The sequence below is a fragment of the Gracilinanus agilis genome, chromosome 4 (assembly GCF_016433145.1).
Source record: "Gracilinanus agilis isolate LMUSP501 chromosome 4, AgileGrace, whole genome shotgun sequence".
NCBI lineage: Eukaryota > Metazoa > Chordata > Mammalia > Didelphimorphia > Didelphidae > Gracilinanus > Gracilinanus agilis.
In genome coordinates, this window is record NC_058133.1 from 513798062 (window position 1) to 513815733 (window position 17672).

Here is a 17672-nt window from a genome sequence, read left to right on the forward strand (position 1 = left end):
GGCCTCGGCCAGAGCCCGAGGGAAGGAGGACGGCAAAGCGAGCGCACCCACCCTGTAGCGCCAGGCGGCCGTCCCATCGCCGTAAAGCAAGGAAGACTAGAGGAGAGAAGCACATGGTTGGGTTCAAAAAGTCCATCAACAACAAGCCATTCATCAAGAGGTTTCATCGTGGGGTGTTGGGTGAGGATGTCTAGATTAATTAGAGAAGGGAAAAAGGAGCCAAAGGGGTCGAGATCACAGATCTGGAGTTGGAAGGGACCTCTGAATCCGGTGGATCCAAACCCCAACCTTTTACAGATGAGGAAACTGAGGCACGGGAGAATAAGGCATTTGTGCAAGGTCACAAAAGGGTTATATATTAGAGGCAGGACTTGAACTCAGGCCCTTTGACTCCAGAGCCAGGGATCTTTACCCTTTCTTTCCCTTTGTTAATAATTTAGTTTGTGAATAATATTCATTCATTCATTTATTTATTTATATAGGATCCTTTAGAGCAGGGGTCGGCAACCTTTTTGGTTGTGAGAGCCACAAATGCCACATTTTTTAAAATGTAATTTCGTGAGAGCCGTCCAGTGCTCCCAGTGCCGCTCCTGTAACAGCGCCTGGAAAAAATGGACTTTATGGCTCCTGCAGAAAGAGCCCTATCTGGCCCTCGAAAGAGCCGTACGTTGCCGAGCCCTGCTCTAGAGGGTAACAGAGAATAATACAGAAATAATCAAGCACAGGATTTCACCCCAAAGCCAGCGAGGGGGCCGTTTTTCCTCCTCAGTCCTTCAGCACAGAATGGCCTGGAGTACGTTTTGGTGGGCCATCGGAAACAGGCTGAATTCACACAAATATCACTGACAGACTTCTCGGAGCCCCTCTAGTGGAAGGAAAGCGCTGGGTGTCTCCTCACACGGAAGAACGAGGATGGAAGAAAAGCACCCCGAGAGCAGGAGGTCCCCCAAGGACAGCCCGAGAAAATGCTCGGGGAAGAGTTAGTAACAGACAGACGTGGAGGGCAGGAAACCAGGAACAGGAGGAGGCCCTGAACGAGCCTCCCCTTCTGTATTGTATTGGCTCCAAGGCAGAAGAGCGGTCAGGGCTAGGCCATGGGGAGAAGTGACTTGCCCAGGGTCTCCCAGCTGGGAAGGGTCTCGGGCCAGGACCCCCCGGCTCCAGGCCTGGCTCTCTATCCATGGCTGCCCTCTCTCTTGGGAACTTTAAGGCACCCTTCGGTACAAGAGTGAAAAACGGAGCGGTAAAGGCTCCCATCGGAGTCTGGCAAGCCGGATAGGGCCTCCGGTCAGGAAGGGCGGGAGCGGCACTCCCGTGAGAATGAATGCGCCGTGAATGTTCCCGAGGAATTCCCTTCTGGGCTGGAGAGAGGCCGTCCCCAAAGTCTTGGGGCAGCGGTAAAGCACGTATTGAAAGGCACTCAAACTCTTGGGACCCCCTGAATAAAAGCCGCCTCCGATACTACGGTTCAGTCGGGTGCTGCCGCCTGGGTCTGCCTGGGCCCCTGCCGCCATCTTGATCACTCACGAACATCCACACCAGCATGCATAAAATGGGCCATTCCACCTCCCAAAGAATCGTCCTTTGGGCCCCTGCTCTCCGCCTCCAGAACAGAAAGCGTGTCCGAGAGAAAACAGAACTAAAAAAACAATCCCCCCCTTGGGGCCTGGGAGGCGATTCCGGCTCTCCGAAAACAGGAAACATATGGAGAGGAGTGACCCCAAAACGGGGCCCGTCTCCCCACTTCTCCGAGACGAACAACTCTGATTACAGAAAAGGCCTCCAAAGCTCTTCCTGGACACATTTAGGAGAAAAAAATGGCCACGGCAAATAGGACAATAAATGGGCAACGAGGGCCGGAAAAGGAAGGGAAGCCCCCAAACGGATTCTGCACGCACACCAGCTTTGTTTGGGGCTCACTAACACCCCCAAAACGTTCTCTAAATAAAAAATAGGTTGAGCGTGCGTGTGTTTGTTTGGGGAGAATCTCGGCCGTGAGCCGGGCCTATTCAAAGGCCCCCCCAGATCCCCTGAGCTACCCCTTCCCTTGGAACAGAAATGGCCACCATTAGGGACGGTGTTAAGAGTTCTCCACAGATTACTCTCTCGGCGAGGCAGAAGCGTGCAAGCAGACAGAGTGAGCCATGACAGTCGTTCAACGCAAAGCCACACAGGGACGGGGGTGGGGGGAGCCCGGAGAGGGGAGATGACAGACCCGAGCTCCATTCTGGGAGGCCGACACCGGCCGGGAGGGAAGGCTGCCGCCGCAGGAAAGCCCGAGGTCCGAGTAGTAGGAGCCCTGGAGTCAGAGAAAAGGGGGAGAAGAAGGCAGTGAGAGAGGAGGCAGAGAGGCTCAGCCCTTCTGGTTAGTCATTCCCACGGCAAACGGGTTACGGGATCCCTAAAGGGCAAAATAAACTCGGGGAAATGGAGGAAGAGCATCAGAGAGGAAGGAAGATGTTGGCTGGTCGGCAAAATCACATTCTGGTCAAAGCAAAGCAAGCCAATCTGCCTCTCTTACTAATGGGAGTATTATTATTATTATTATTTTAAACCCTCACCTTCTGTCTTAGAATCAATACTGTGTGTTGGCTCCAAGGCAGAAGAGTGGTAAGGGTGGGCCATGGGGGTAAGTGACTTGCCCAGGGTCACACAGCTGAGAAGTGTCTGAGGCTGGATTTGAACCCAGAACCTCCTGTCTCCCAGCCTGACCCACGTAGCTGCCCTTCCAGGGACCTTCCCAAGCCTGCAAACTGCAGGCGTTTTCATGGGTCATTGTTGGGTTTTTTTTCCTCTATAAGTTCTCTATATCGGTGACATTCCAGGCCTTGAATTCATCCCTAATGAACCAACGAGTCTGCTGGGATTGATCTATACTCATTATAGTTATGCAATTCTATAACAATTAAAAATTATTATATAATGTATAGATACTAATGGGGATACGTAGATACAGACTAATTTTATACGGACGCCAATACAACGGGCGATCGACTACTGCCACGTGTGATATCAGCTTTTCATCGACCCGTTGTCGGGTGACGGGCAGACATTTGGGGGGCTCCAAGAGGCGCAGAGCTCCTGGAAGCCGACCTGAAAAGTGAGGGTCACCGACTGCCTAACGAACAAGCACAGTCGGCGCACGAGCTTCTGGCCTGGCCCCCAGACGGGCGCCCCTGCGCCAGGCCCCCGACACCCCGGCCGGGGAGTCCACCCGAACGTGAGTAAGGAGGGAGTCACACAAAGCTCATGCTTCAAAACCTGCAGCCTCCGGACAGAGGACCGAAATGGGGAAACGGAACCCACCCACTTGTCCTCCCGGGACGACCGCCTGGTGGACAGCTTGCTTTCGTGGCTGGGCCTGGAACTCTGAAGTGGCAAAGAAGAGAAAACGTATGAGAGAGCCGAACCCTGGCGGGAAGCGGCCCAAAGCCCGGCGCTGGCCCTCTGCAGAGCCGCAGATCTTTTCTGTTTTCCTGCAAGCGTCCCGTCGGGCCAGAGTGCGAGAGGGAGCGAAGGTTCTTATCGACCCCCCGAGATTCAGGACGGGGTTGTCTGAAAGCGGGAAATGGTAACAGCAAAGGGCCATCCTGTGGCTCGAGGGAATCCCTGCAGCCAAGGGAAATGGCGCTTCCCTTGACTCAGTGCTCGCACCACGGCTGGCCCAAAGACCGTCTCCTGCAGGGCTGCCGGAGTCGAGGACTTGGACCTGGAAGACCCCTTGAAGTTCTTCCATTCCAAAGTCCTCATTTTATGGCAGAAAGAGGGGAGAGGAAGAGGAGCGAATGGCTTTGCTCGAGTTCACAGGGGAGCGGCGACTGCCTCGCCCGCCTCATGGCTCCCCTCTGGTGGGGGCTCGCCCCTCCTCCTTCGTGCTTAGGGGGAGACAAGCAGGCTTGTCCTTTGCCCAACAATGGCCTGGAACGTCTGCTCCACAGGACTGGCCCCTCGCTGTGAGTCAGCCCCAAAGCAAGGAGTTCGAATCACGGCCTCATATTTATAAGATGCTTCACAGAACTTTTCCTTGCTTTGCCCTTCTGGTTCCCAAGTCTACAATTACATCTACAATTCCAGAGCTGAGTCCTTGGATTAAATACTGCGTGACATGCTGACTATGGATCTGAAAGATGACATAAAATAGACTAGATCCAACCAAACGGTGGGAGAAAGAAAAATCTATGTTCTAAGGAGGCGGCTGGGTGGTACATTGGCTAGTCTCGGAAGGCAAGAAATGTGGGGCCTCAAATTTGTCTTTAGACACTTCCTGGCCGTATGACCCTGGGCAAGTCTCTTGACCTCTGCCTGCCCCAGTTACTCCTCTGTAAAGACAAAAGCACCTGCCTGCCTCTCAGCATTTTTATGAGGATCAGAATCAATGATATTTGTAAGTTGTTTTGCAAACCTTAAAGCATAACACAGATGATACAAATTATTATTAATGGGGTGGAAATACGGCCATAGAAGAAGAATAATAACTAGTCTTCAAAGCCCTTCACAAATGTGATCCCATTTGATCCTCTTGGGATTATTAATCTTCATTTTTACAGAAGAGAAAACTGAGGCTGAGGCAGATTAAGTGACCTGTTTGGGTCACAGTAAGTATCTGAGATAGAATTTGAACTTGGCTCTTTCTATGGGTCTATCCATTGCTCCAAGGGACTGTTCCTGACCCCATGCACCAGAGTTCTCCATGGGGTTTCTTGGTAAGGAAAGAGTGGTTTGCCATTTCCTTCTCCAGTGGATCCTTTTGTCAGGCAGTCAGAAGTGAGGTGATTTGCCCAGGGTCACACAGCTAGGCAGTATCTGAGGCTGGATTTGAACTCGCCTCTTCCTGACTCCAGGCCCGTTACTCCCAGCCCCTGAGCTTTGGCTGCCTCCGGCATCCACTGCTACAGAACTGGTCGCTTATGATCAAGAGGCTCTCAATGCTCCTCCCGGAGATGAGATCTGGAGGGTCTTTGCAGATTCTGATGGGCGTTGTTATGTGGGTAATTTGAGGAAAGGTGTTTGGGATAAGGGAAATTGAAAGGAGGATGTTGGAGACTTGCTAAGTGGGTAATCTCGGTTTCAGGTAGGCTGGGATTAAAGGAGATTCAGGGTATAATAGGACTGAAGTCAGGAGTATAACACAGAAGGGAACAGAGATCTTCAGGGAGAAGAGAAATTAAACTAAACAGACAAACACAGCAGGCTTACAGACTGGGACTTAGACTCAAACACAGGCTGAGGGAAATAGACTAGACTGAAATTAACAAACAGGCTTTAGTTAATTTCACAGGAAGGGACCCGTTTTGAAGTTACACCTTCCTTCAAGATGGATGCCCAGCTTCCCTCTGAGCCCAGAGTATGTTGTCTCTTTCTCTCTTCTCCCCTCTTGATAACTAACAGACAAATTACACTAATAGGGCTGTTGAAACAAAAGGGTTTATTTTCTTTGAAGGATGTTTGTTAGGAAGGTGGATCAAAAGAGAGCCCTATCAGTTGTCTCAGGAACCTCAGGGGGGAAGGGAAGTAAAGATGGAGTCTGAGTAAGGACCTGCCTTAAACTCAGTTTTTACTAGGTGCTATCTAAAGGGAATAAATGATGACTGACCAACTATAACTAAGGCTGTCAATTAGGTAACCCTTCACAGAATTAACTCCTCTCTAATTACTCTCCTTATTAACTTCACAACATATAGGTAAGGGAGGGAAAAGGCAGGGATGGTAATAGGAAAGGAAGATATAAAGGATTTATCTAAAATAATAATTTCTTAAGTAAATATATCAAAGCTAGGCTAAATTTCAATATTAAAGCCAGGTAATCAAAGCAGCTCGCTCATTGACCACCTCCCTCTACGGAAGATCCAGTCAACTGCCTTTTCTCCTCAAGATTCCAAAACCTAACAGCTTTTGGAACTCAGCCAAAGCTAGAAAAAACTATATGACCCCAATTCTGTATACTACAGCGTTCCCCGGTTTTCATTCCTTCCTCGGGGCCTGGGTCTGAGCGATTGCTCTGGCGCCCCCTGCCCTTCTGGACTCTGGCAGGGCTGCCTCCTCCGGGCAGGGTCCCAGCTCAGCGCCGCTGGCCGATCCACCGTCCTGCAAACTTCCTGCTTCCCAGTCCGTCAAGCCCGGCCCAGGCCCAGCCAGGCGGGCACTGGGTGCTTCTGGAGCCCTCCGAGAAGGCAGACGGACTGAGTGAAGTCCAGGCTTCCTTGCAGCGCCAGCTCCAGGATCCAGGCTCCTGGACCCGGAAGCCTCTCCTGCTCCCTCCAGCTGCCGGACTCCCTCCCCAAAGTCTGCTTGGCCCGCCGTCGGCCCCCAATAAGCGCTCGTAGCTCCTTCCCCTGAGCTTGTCTGTCCATTTGTGCCCCCAAATGGAGGGTCTCAGCATGACCCAAGCTTGTTTCTTGGTTAATTAAACTGGTGATTTGGGCCCGTTGGCTCATACATTTCTCCAACTATTCCACAATGACAGTAAGAGATGTTTTATCGAATGATTCGCTAAAACCTAGAGCACACCTTGCCTAGCATGGAGTCCGAGGACCAGGGTTCGAATTGTGCCTGCCACTCTCTGGGGGATCTCGGGTCAGGCCCCTAACTTTTTGGGCCTCAGTTTCCCTCTCTGGAAGATGAGGGTGTTCGATTCAGTGGCCTCTGAAGCCCCTGCCAGCTCTGAATGGAGAAAGATGAACGGTGGAGGGGGCCTTTGTTTGAGGGGGAGGCGGCACGGCCTGGCCCACAGGTCGGGGCACCCGGATTCAAGCTCTGCCTCTCCCACTCGCCATTGATGGGACTTTGGACAAGTCACTGAACGTAGCAGAGCCTCAGCTTCCTCGCTTGTAAGAATGAATCCCAGGCTACAGACACGACGTACCTCGCCGAGCAAAGCTCCCGGGGCTGGTGGGGCAACCAGGCCGAAGCCGCCTGCAAGCTGGGGAGTCACAAGTTCGGGATAAAACGCCCCCTGGCTGGAGTTTTGGGGTTCCCTAATCCCTTTCCTCACAGCCCCTCGGAGGAAGGAAAGCCCTGTTTTAGGCTCTCCTTTGCTCTTCTCTCAGGACACTCTCCGGAGAAATACAGTCTAGGAATAAAGGAAGCGAGTAAAAGTGGGGTGAGAGCTCCCGCTGGCCAGGGGAGGCGACGCAAATAGCCTCAAGAGTTACTGAGCGAAGTCCCGGAACGTCCCTGCTCTAGTCTGGCCGGGCTCGGGGTGCTTCCTCCCGTCCGCTAGTCTGCGTAGAAGACCATCCCTCGGGAATGAGCTCTCCACGCCCCCGACTTCACCCCAAGCTCAGAACTCTGCCCCTACTTTGTGCCCCGAAGCGAAGACCCCCCACTTTCTGGCCTCTGTGGGACGCACGTCCGGCTTCTGTGAATTCGGCACCCTTTCTGGGAAGATCAAACGAGGTAACGGACATAAACTATTCAGAGAACACTGTATAAGTGCCATAAAAATAACCGTCCTGGTCTCCACAACAGGGCCCCCCAGGGACGCCTCCCTGAGTGGGCCCCACGGCTGAGCGGGAGAGCTCTGGGCATTCCTTGTACAACAGACGCCCCGCTGGCTGTCCGAGGACTAGCCTGGCTACGCCGGAGCGGCTCCTCGCCAGCTTGGTCACTGGGCTGCGTCTTCCATCTTTGGGACTTGAAAAGAGCCCGTTGCAGAGGAGCCCCCCATCCTGGAGGAGAGCCCAGCAGGCTGACCCCCGGCGGCCATCGGGGCCGGGCCGGGCTCCCGTGTGCCCTCACAGGGTAGGCATCCTCCAATGACAAAGAGCTGCGCCGCTCCCGTGTGTCCGTCCTGGCTAACTCTTGCTCCGGTTTCCCACAAGCTGACCAAAGGGGGCCCATCTGGGATGCCGGGAGCCTTTCTCAAGTGCTTCTGACGCTGGGAAGGGGCCGATGGGACATCTGGCCAGCTGTCGCTTGTTCCTGCTTGTGAGCTCCTCCTCTTAGGCAGCAAGGCGGCACGGCGCCCGGACACCAGGAACACTCGAATTCACAACCTGCCTGAGACTCTGACTGGCTGGGTGACCCTCGTAAATCAACTAAACTCCTCGTGTTTTCAGTTCCTCATCTGTAAAACGAAGGGAATGAGTGGGATGGCCTCTGGGGTCCCTCTGAGCTCTGGATCCAAGTCTTTTCTGGTCGTCGGTGTCTCTGACATCACTTAAACGGACTTTCTTGAACAGGTCCCGGATCCTACAGTGCTGCACGTATTTGCACATACCATGAGCTTCCCCCTGGCCTTCTGGGGGAGACGACCCAGTCTTCAGAGTCTGTGATGGAGTGTGTTCAGTCAATTCAGTTAAGGCTGACTCTCTGTGACCTTACTTGGGGTTTTCTTCACAAAGATATTAGAGTGGTTGGCCGTTTCTTTCTCCAGCTCGTTTGACAGATGGGGAAACTGAGGCAGAGTTAAGTGACTTGCCCAAGGTCACAGTCCTACATCATCACTGGTGGAATATTGATATTAAAAATCTGGTCCTTTGTTTCAGGAAGAAATCTGAAGTTATTAAAATCACTTTGCAGCTTCCCAAAGGAATCCTGATTCCTTGACTTCTCTGGTTCAATGTGGGCTCTGCTCACTCTCCATTTCCAGCGCCTCTTCCATAGTCACGGCTAACGGCGATGGGGAGCTTGTGCCAGCTCCCTGTTGTCTGTCTGGGCTCATCTGTGGGTCACCGAGTATGGCTCTTTCTACGGATGTTTCACGGAAACGTGTATATTTTTTCACACTTGTGGGAAGTATCTTGTCAGGCAGGCAGGGTTCTTAAGCCATTGTTTTGGTCTAACACCCAGCGGGAGCCCCAAGTACAACAGGCTCTGATACGCCTTAAGTCCTTCAGTCACTGGTGACGGTGGTTGGCGTGCTGTGAAAGCCTGTCTGCTCCATTCTAAGTCTCTTCTAGCTGCCGTCTCTCTCCACTTGGCCAATAAGTCAAGTGTTTGCCGACCAAGACGGATTTGGGCTCATCTGGGCTCCTCCTTGTGGCAACTGATCAGCACTGGCTGAACTTTTCAATGAAAACATTTTAGTTGGTGTCAAAGTCCTTCATTTCTCAGCCTCGATAACTGGTTCCAGCAGGCAGCCTGGAGTTCTCTTCATTGCACGCCACATCCTCTTCCCACTTTCATTCTTCTAGCTTCGCATTCATTTTCATCTTCGCCCTATAGGGCAGTCCAACTCTGCCCAGCAGGTATGTTTGGTCGAGTGCAGCTGCTTTTCTCATTGCTGTTCCTATGAGTGCGAGTCCTTCTGTGCAGAATGTCTCCAGTATCCATAATGAGTCATTTCCTGTCTGCTTTGTCCTGTTATATGGTGCTTGCCTTCAGCATCTTAGAGGAGCAAGAACTTAGTGAAGGAGAGCGAAGGAGACTTTGCCCTTCCTCTCCTTTCTCTCTCCACTTTCGTGATTCCTGTTCTTCCCATCATCCTTGCCTATTTCTGACGTTTGCATGAAAGTCACCAAGTATCCAAGCATGGGCTGGCTTCATGTGGAGGCTCTCAGATCACGTTCTTCATAGTTTCTCATCTTTTTCATTCTCTGTGATGGATGCAGGTACCCAAGAGCGAGCGTCCTAGTAGGCTTCTCCCCATGATCTGCCATGAACAGTGCAACAGGAGATGAGTAAATGTTCCATGAAATGAAGGTTTCTTGTTGGCTTTCTAGGCACATAAAACCTGGAACACCAACCCCTTCCAGCGTCTCCCAGGAGAACTTCTTCTATTTACACAGAACTTCCTTCCATCTTACAGTTTCGTTTGTACCGAGACTGTGAAGCTCGCTCCCCATTTCTTCCCATAGTACATCCCTTTGTTGATCGATGGACGACAAATTCACATGGAAGAGGTTGATTGGTAGCTGTCAGTGTGGACAAATGAACCCAGTGCTCTCTGCCTCTAAGCGGAAGGATCTGCGAAGGACCAAGAGCCACTTTGTACTTGTGTTTCATGAGCTGCCATGGTCCAAGGACGTGAGGGATGGCCCTCTTTGTACTAAATTAGGCTGTTTGTAACCAGTCAGCACCTAGAACTCTACTTAAAATCCACCCTAGAATGGCAGAGTTTGCTGGACTTCATAGTCTTCTGGCACAGCCTTCAAGCACCCAGAATCGCCTCCCCATTGGAGAAGGTCTCGGAGGAGGTGAAAATGATGCTGACAGCGCACGCCATCTTACAGGGATGCTGGAGTGTGCACATGGGGGTCTGGCCCAAATTCTAGGGAACTCTACGGTGGTGGCGGTGTCTTTCCTTCCTCTTCTGGACAACCACCTCAGTATTTCAATCCTGCGGCTACTCCACTGAAACTAAGGAAAAACAAAATATCCGGTCGGAAGGCTTGGGTGGATGGCCCTGCTCATCTCCACCCAGGCAATTCCATTTCCTTCTGCAGCTCTGTGGCACTGGCTCGCCAATGCCAGCTACCCAAAGGCAGAGGCACTGGCGACCTGTTTGCCAAATGATGTGGTGGCACCCTGAGCCTTGGCTCGGCAGCTGGACAATCTGCGGGGTCCCTGTCCGGGTTGGAGGTTGGGGTTCAGTTCAACCCGATTGCCCTGGGACGTGCCAAGCTGGGTAGCAAGAGAGGGCACATCTTTACATGGGCTGCTGACCACGGTCTAAACGAGGAGCTTTCTTCTTCTCCGGGGGCTCTAGGTGGCCACCATATTGGTTCTGCTGCTTAGAACTCCAGACGTGGTTAATGAGGTCAAACTTGGCTCTTCTAGCCGAGAAAGATGAAGTGAAATACAGTGCTTGGCACCTTCTCCCAGGAAGCACGTCCTCTGCAGCAGACCCCGCTCTGCCGTCCTCTTGGAGATGACCTTCCACCCACTCTGCACACGGCTCCCACGTGGCTCCCACAGGCCCCTCGAGGGCAGATTCTGTTTGCTTTGCTTTGAACTGCGTCCTGACTTAGCGCAGTGCCTGGGACATAGTTAACTGACTGGTGGACAGCGGTGAAAAGAGGAGAGCCGGCAGGCAAGCTCCCGTAGGGTTTTCAGAGGGCTTGCTATGCCCCCCCACACGTATGTACACATACACACACGTGCATATAGCCTCGTAGAGGGTGTACATGCATGTATGTGTGCGCATATGTGTGCACGTGGACACGTCTTGTTATTTTACACACGAGGAAATCGAGGTTCAGTGACTTCCCCATAATCGCACAGCTGGTAAATGGTGGAGCCTGATCGGAATCGAGCTCTCCTTTGATCCTAAGACTAGCATCCCTCCGAGATGGGTCTGTCTGTAGAGAAGGGGGTAAAGACAGCTACACACACACACACAGGCACCCGACAGGCCTACACGTACAAAGACGTGTGTTAAGTTTATACCTATACACGTGTGTATGCGTGTACCTATTGGTGTAGGTATTTAACAGACGTTTTGTTGTCTTCAAAAACCAGGAGGAAGGGGGCCGACAGGAGCTAAACTTCAGGCCCCTATGAGTCGGGCAGTCACAAGACACAAAGAAGTAAAGAAACCGATGAAGTCCTTAAAGGTATGAAACCAAAATAAACAGCCAGCACGTGGTTTTCAAAATGGATTTGTAAAAATGGTATTTGTCACAGTGCTCGCAAATCTTTTATACTCAATAAATTTCAATAAACATTTTTTCTAAATTTTTTTTTTGGGGGGGGTTGGTTGTTTATTTCTAAAGCTATATATGTGTATGTATTATGTGTGTATGTATGTATATATATGTGTGTATGTATATATATGTGTGTATATGTGTATGTGTGTATATGTGTGTGTGTGTGTGTGTGTGTGTGTATTTTTATATGAACAGCTGAAAAGTCTCGAGACCTTGGGTGAGTCACTTCACCTTTGGGGACCTCCGCTGCCACATCTGCATGGTGAGAACATCTAAGGTCCTTTGTAGTTTGAACACGCCACAATTTAGAAAGGAAGAGGATGAAGAGACAAACAAAGCTATCTGAGGGGATCTTGAAAAGGCCAGGGCTGGGCCTCACCCATTGGGGAGTCAATACGGACTGAAGGAATGGCCAATGGCAAGAGACCAATTTCCAAAGCCAGAAATATCAGAACTTCCTCTATGGCAAAACTTGCTTTAGAACTCACTTTCTCAGGTAGAGAGCCTGCCTGGTATCACAGAGATCTTACTGTGGAGCCTTGGAGATCTGGGTTCAAATCCTATCCCTGAATACTGGCCATGTGACCCCAGGCAAGCCTCTTAGGCCCTCGGTGCTGGAGGCCACTCACTGCAGGCTGCACAGTTAGAAGCTTCCTCTCCTGGGAGGTGCCGGTACTAAAGAAATCCCAGGCCTAGTCTTTTTCTCTTTCCAATGTAACAAAACAAGAACCCCCATCAAGAACTTTCAGAATAATTTTAACATACTGCCAAAAAAGCTTTTAAAATAGTCTCCAAAATCAAAGATTTAGTGATAAAATGAGGGTCACTGGCAGGCATTTTTACAAGGATTTTTCACTTTCCTCTTGCCCGGAGAGATGCTGGAATATGTCACTAGAATTTGTACATTCCAGATGTAATCCTCCTCCTCCCTTGTTATCTCTTCAATAAACAAAATGGTCTGGGAGAAAAGTGACTGCTGCCCATGGAAGCCAAAGGAAATTGGACTTTAGGTCCTCAGCTTTCCCTCCCCCAATTCTGCGAAGACAGAGAAAAGGAGGTCTCTGTAAAATGAAGCCTCTTGGCTGGCCCCTTTCTTTGCTATTCATGGTCTTTGGAGCTTCTCAAGCTTCTCAGGTCCTAATCTGGCCTGCAGAGACAAGGTGAAGAGGTCGGGGAAAAGACAGCAAGACTAAGGAACCCTGGCTTGGCTTCTCTCTCCTCTCCCCATCTCCGAAGCGAAAGCTCCATTGGATGGTCCATTCTTCCAGGTTAAGGGGCTCTGCAATGACTAACTAGGACTAGAAACTATATTCCAGAATTCTTGATCCAGGGGATCCGTAGATTAAATGGAGGGGATTCTCTGCAATGAATTTAATAAATGAAGAGAATTCCTTTCTTATGAAGGAAGACATTCCCATTCTATGCCAGTCTTTGTCCTAGGTGCTGATGAATATGCACGCATGTATGTATGTATTATACATATTCATACATATCTAGAATTCTGGAATATAATTTCTAGTCCCCTTTATTGCAAATCCCCATTAGCATGGAAGAATGGACCCATCCAGTGGAGCTTCAGCTTATAGAGATATATACAGAAAGAGAAAGGGTGGGGGGAAGAGGGGGAGAGAAGGGGGGAGAGAGAAGGGAAGGGAGTGAATGAGAGAGAGAGGTGTGGGGGGGTGATATTGGAAATTTGGGGGTCCTTGAACTAATTTTGAGGTCCCTGATCTAAACTTCCTGTGGACATTTAGGACTCTCAAAACTACATTTCCCATAATTCCTCTTGTGCAATGAGGCAGACAGGAAGTGTGATACCATAGACAGAGGTATAAAGACTCAGGACTTGATTGGTGCGCGTTGTTTCCTGCTGAAGCAGCTGGGTGGGCAGAGGTATGGCGCGGCATTTAAACTAAATCCTAATAGTCACGTGGCTTCATTTTTCTAAATGGCTTTCAATAAACCCTTTAAAACCATGATATTTTCAATTCTGTCCCTCTATATTAATTTTATTTGTTATGGGGAGAGAGAAAAGGGGAAGAGTATGTGTAGGATGGCTGGGGTTTACTTGGGTAGCTGGGATGTTTATGGTTAGAAGGGATGACAACATTGAAAAAATAATTGTTACTTGGTGGTGAGACAAGAGCATCAGAAATTTCCTCTCAAGGGGAATCTTGGTTTATCTACTTGGGGAAAATCATTTGACCTCTTGAGACTTTAGTATTTAGAACCATAGAATGAGGAGGTTTGGATTATATGAGTGAGAATTTCCCTCGTGATTTTAAATTTATAATCCTACTAATTAGAATGAATCCCTCCAACTCAGTGATTCCCAAAGTGGGCGCCACCGCCCTCTGGTGGGAGCTGCGATCCAGGAGGGCGGTGATGGCCACATTTTTTTTTTTTGTATTACATTCTATTCTGAGTTCAATAAATAGTTTCATAATTTCCAGGGGGTGCTAAGTAATATTTTTTCTGGAAAGGGGGCGGTAGGCCAAAAAAGTTGGGGAACCCCTGCTCTAACTAAATCCTTTACAAGGAAAATACCACCAAGTTAAGTCATCATAGAAAGTCATTGCCATGTACATAAAGGAGGTCCTTGCCATCTGCCCCTCTGCTGCACCCTTAGGACTTTTAGATATTTTCATCTACCCTAGAGCTGGATTTTCTTTTATGTGTTGTCTCCTCTTAATTGCTTTTTGCTAGTTATAACTCCAGTGCTTAACATCACAGTAAGAGCTTACAAGCTTTTTCATTCATTCATTTATTCATTCATTCATTCACTCATTCATTTATTCTGGAAGGGCATTTGCACAAGGTTATTCCATTTATAAAGGTTTTTGGGACCCGATCAACAAAGTGCTATTCATAGAGTCATATATGAAAATAGCTCAGTTCTAAAGATTTCATTTAAAAAAAAATGCCATTTCATTATAATGAGATTTCAATCTGGACACATGCAAAATCAAACAAGTCTGTTTCAAATCCATAAACACTATAATGGAACAAGGAATAGAGAAATGCATTTGCAAACTGAGGTTAGACAGGAAGGAATTAAGGAGTGAGAAGGATTGCAATGTGGTCAAACAGAATAATCCCAGGGTTAGTCTCAAAGAGCTCTACAAACAGAACCCATCATGCATTGGTTTTAAAGTGTCGTTCAACTTCTAACAACTATGCCCACGCTAATCATTAACTTTTTATTTGATTAATATCGTGAGTGATTTATTTTTCTCATGAGCCAAAACATGGACAATCTTAACTGGGAATCTAAGGTTTGCGGCAGAAAATGAAGGACGTCAACGAGAACCTACGAAGGTGACCTGGGGGTCCCTGGCCAATTCTACTTCTGACAATAGAAAAAAGCGGACCCTTAAATGGAAACCCCAGATCGATCAGGAGCAGTTGCTGGTCCAACATATTCTTGAACCACTGGGCTATGATTTTTCTATCAATCTTCAAGACACAAGTTAAATCAGACTCTCCTACAAAATGTGTGTGTGTGTGTGTGTGTGGAACATTCTGAGACTCAGAACCCTAAAAGTGGAAGATCCAGAGTCCTTGGGTTCAAATCCCGCTCTTTCTATTCACTACAATCCTTCCTGTTTCTGGGTCTCAGTTCCCTTATCTACAAATAACAAAGGGGGTGGCCCTGCCAGGGCTCTTTGCCTTGGGCCTTGGCTGAGATCAGTTTGTTTCCCTAAATAATCTCCAGGGCTCATGGGAGAGTGATGCCGAGTGTATGTGGTGTTAGTGGCATGCCTCACAAGTGGGTTGTAAGTCACACACAGTGCTGTTTCCTCAGGACTCTCACCACAGAGCAGGCACCGGCATAGTCCAGCTCGGCCTGGGACTGTCAGGAGCAGCAGGGGACACAATAAGACAGGTCAGAGAGTGAGCAAGACCGCCCGGGCACACAAAAGGGCATCCAAGCAAACCGGAGTGAACAAAGAGGACCTTAAAATACTCCTCCCTCCACCTTCTGGCATCGTACGCATATTTACCCACAGGAGAAAGAAACTGAAGAGGTTCACCAGCCAAGATGAGAAATAAAAGGGATCGTGTTTCCACGGGTCACGCTCCACTCACTTCGAGGAAGGGGGAGCTGTGTGGCCATGAACCTTTTCACCCTCCCTCACAGGAAAGAGACTTAATTAAGATGCATTGTGGGGCAGTGGAAGGAGCCCAGGCTTCGGAATGAGAAGACTTCCTACTATGGGAATTCGCTCCCTGTGGAGCTATAGGCAATTATTTTGCTTCTTTCTGAGGCTTAGTTTCTTCCTCTATAAAATGGGTGAGGTGGACCACAGGCCTCTCAGGTCCCTATAGCTATAAATCGATAGTGTGTTAATTTTCTATGATCACTAGTTATTTAAAAACAAAACAAAACCCAACTACTAAGTAAATCATTGTCAAACTAAATATACAGAAAAATCACATCCATTTTGAAATAATGAAATGGAAAATCTCTTATGGAATCAATTTCATGAAGTGCCACCTTGGGAAAAGTTAGCACCATCTTCTGGGCCTCTGAGGGGGCAGACCAGATGGTACTCCAAGGTCCCTTTCCCCTTAGACACGGCCTCAGGCCGAAGCCTCCTTATGTGAAGATAAAGGGGTTGGACTGATGTCTTCGGAGGTCCCTTCTAGCCTGACATCTGAGATCTTGAGTGTGACCTTGGAAAAGTCACTTAAATCTCTCTGGATCTCAGTCTTCTCACTTGTAAAGTGGAGAGGCTGAACAATGGCTTCGGAGGTGACTTGTAACTTGAGATCTATGACTCAATACTGAATAACAGGAAATGTGGAAGCTCCCGATTTGTTGAGCCTTATTCATATTTGCCAGACTCTGGCTGGCCCTGAATCTTAGCCAAGTCAGTAAATACACAACTAGCGCCTTCGTTTCTCAGAACTTGAAGGGTCTGCGTGGGGCAGATCTCGGGGATCACGTGAAAGGCCCTCTCTGGGGTCCCTGACGAGGATGCTGTGCTGGGTGACTGCCAGGCAAGGAAGACGGGCACCCCGGGGAGACGGCAACGTTGAGACAAGTGAGGCCAGACCTGGCAAAGAGGAATGTAAGAAAACCTGACCCGGGAGTAGATGGAGGAAAAGAGGAGAATCAGAGAATCTACTGGGAATGGGTGGATGCGTGAAAAAGCAGTCATTGCGCGTGCATGTGGCTGGCTCCCGGAGTTTCTGATGAGACACTGGGGCAGCGACCTCGAGGACCGCCCTGGGGTTTAAGGAGATTCCTGGCGTCCTCAAGCCGCGCCGTCTTTCATCCGACCGACTGAGACTTCATCGATTCCCCGGAGGAGAGCCTACTGATAAACCTTCTACAAGGGGGTCTCCCCGAGAGGCTGTGGGGTAGCCCTGAGCCGGACAGCTGTCTCTTTCTGCAAAACACAGAGTCATCCTTGGGAGAGAGTCTTGGAGGAGTCGAGGATCTCGAGAGGAAGAAGAGACCAAGATGGATCACTGAGTCCAAGTCCCTCATCTGACGGATGAAGAAAAAAAGGGCCGAGAGGGTGGCCCAGGCTTCTGGGGTGGCAGCGGGAAAGGGGCTTAAAACAATGAAGTTAGAGTTTGCTCAACTAAATTCACTTCCATTGGAATGAAAGCACTTGTTCTAATTCCACTCCAACTCTAGACCAATTTAGTCCTCGTATCTCAATTAGTCTAACTACGGAGGCATCGGTCTGGAGGTAGGTGGGTTAGCTTGTGAATGGCGCCCTTTTCTGAAGGAGGAATAAGGGAGAGATTAAAGGGCTGAGGTGAGGTGATCCCAGGCAGATAATCTGAGTTTCCTCAGTCTGTTCTGGGAATGTAAATCCAAACCTTGTCAACTAACTACCCATCATCACCATCAGAAGAGCACAGACTCATAGATACAGAAGGGACTGGAGACACCATCATGTCCAACTTGCTTATTTTACAGAGAAGGAAACTGAGGCACACAGGGGTTAAGAGACTTCCCCAGGTCAGTCAGTCAATAAACATTTCTTTCACCTACTGTGTGGCAGGCACTCTGCCAAGCCCTAAAAGTATGTGAACTAAGATTCAAGTTCAGGTCCTCCTGATTGC

At 49.4% G+C, this 17672-nt stretch overlaps 1 protein-coding gene across 13 annotated transcripts in view; it reads right to left on the reverse strand.

Annotated features, from left to right (window-relative positions):
• The window catches only part of LRRFIP1 (LRR binding FLII interacting protein 1), a 95463-nt gene that overhangs the window by 38597 nt on the left and 39194 nt on the right, over positions 1 to 17672 (reverse strand). For 6 of the 13 annotated variants that reach the window (XM_044673344.1, XM_044673333.1, XM_044673337.1 and 3 more), the window contains 3 exons: positions 15403 to 15441; positions 3307 to 3369; positions 2216 to 2299 (listed from right to left, as the gene is read on the reverse strand). The exons of 6 other annotated variants lie outside the window; for them this stretch is intronic. In XM_044673344.1, coding sequence (XP_044529279.1) covers positions 2216 to 2299; positions 3307 to 3369; positions 15403 to 15441 — 186 coding nt within the window. The remainder of the gene's footprint in view (positions 1 to 2215; positions 2300 to 3306; positions 3370 to 15402; positions 15442 to 17672) is intronic. One more of the 13 variants, XM_044673334.1, reaches the window with a different exon arrangement.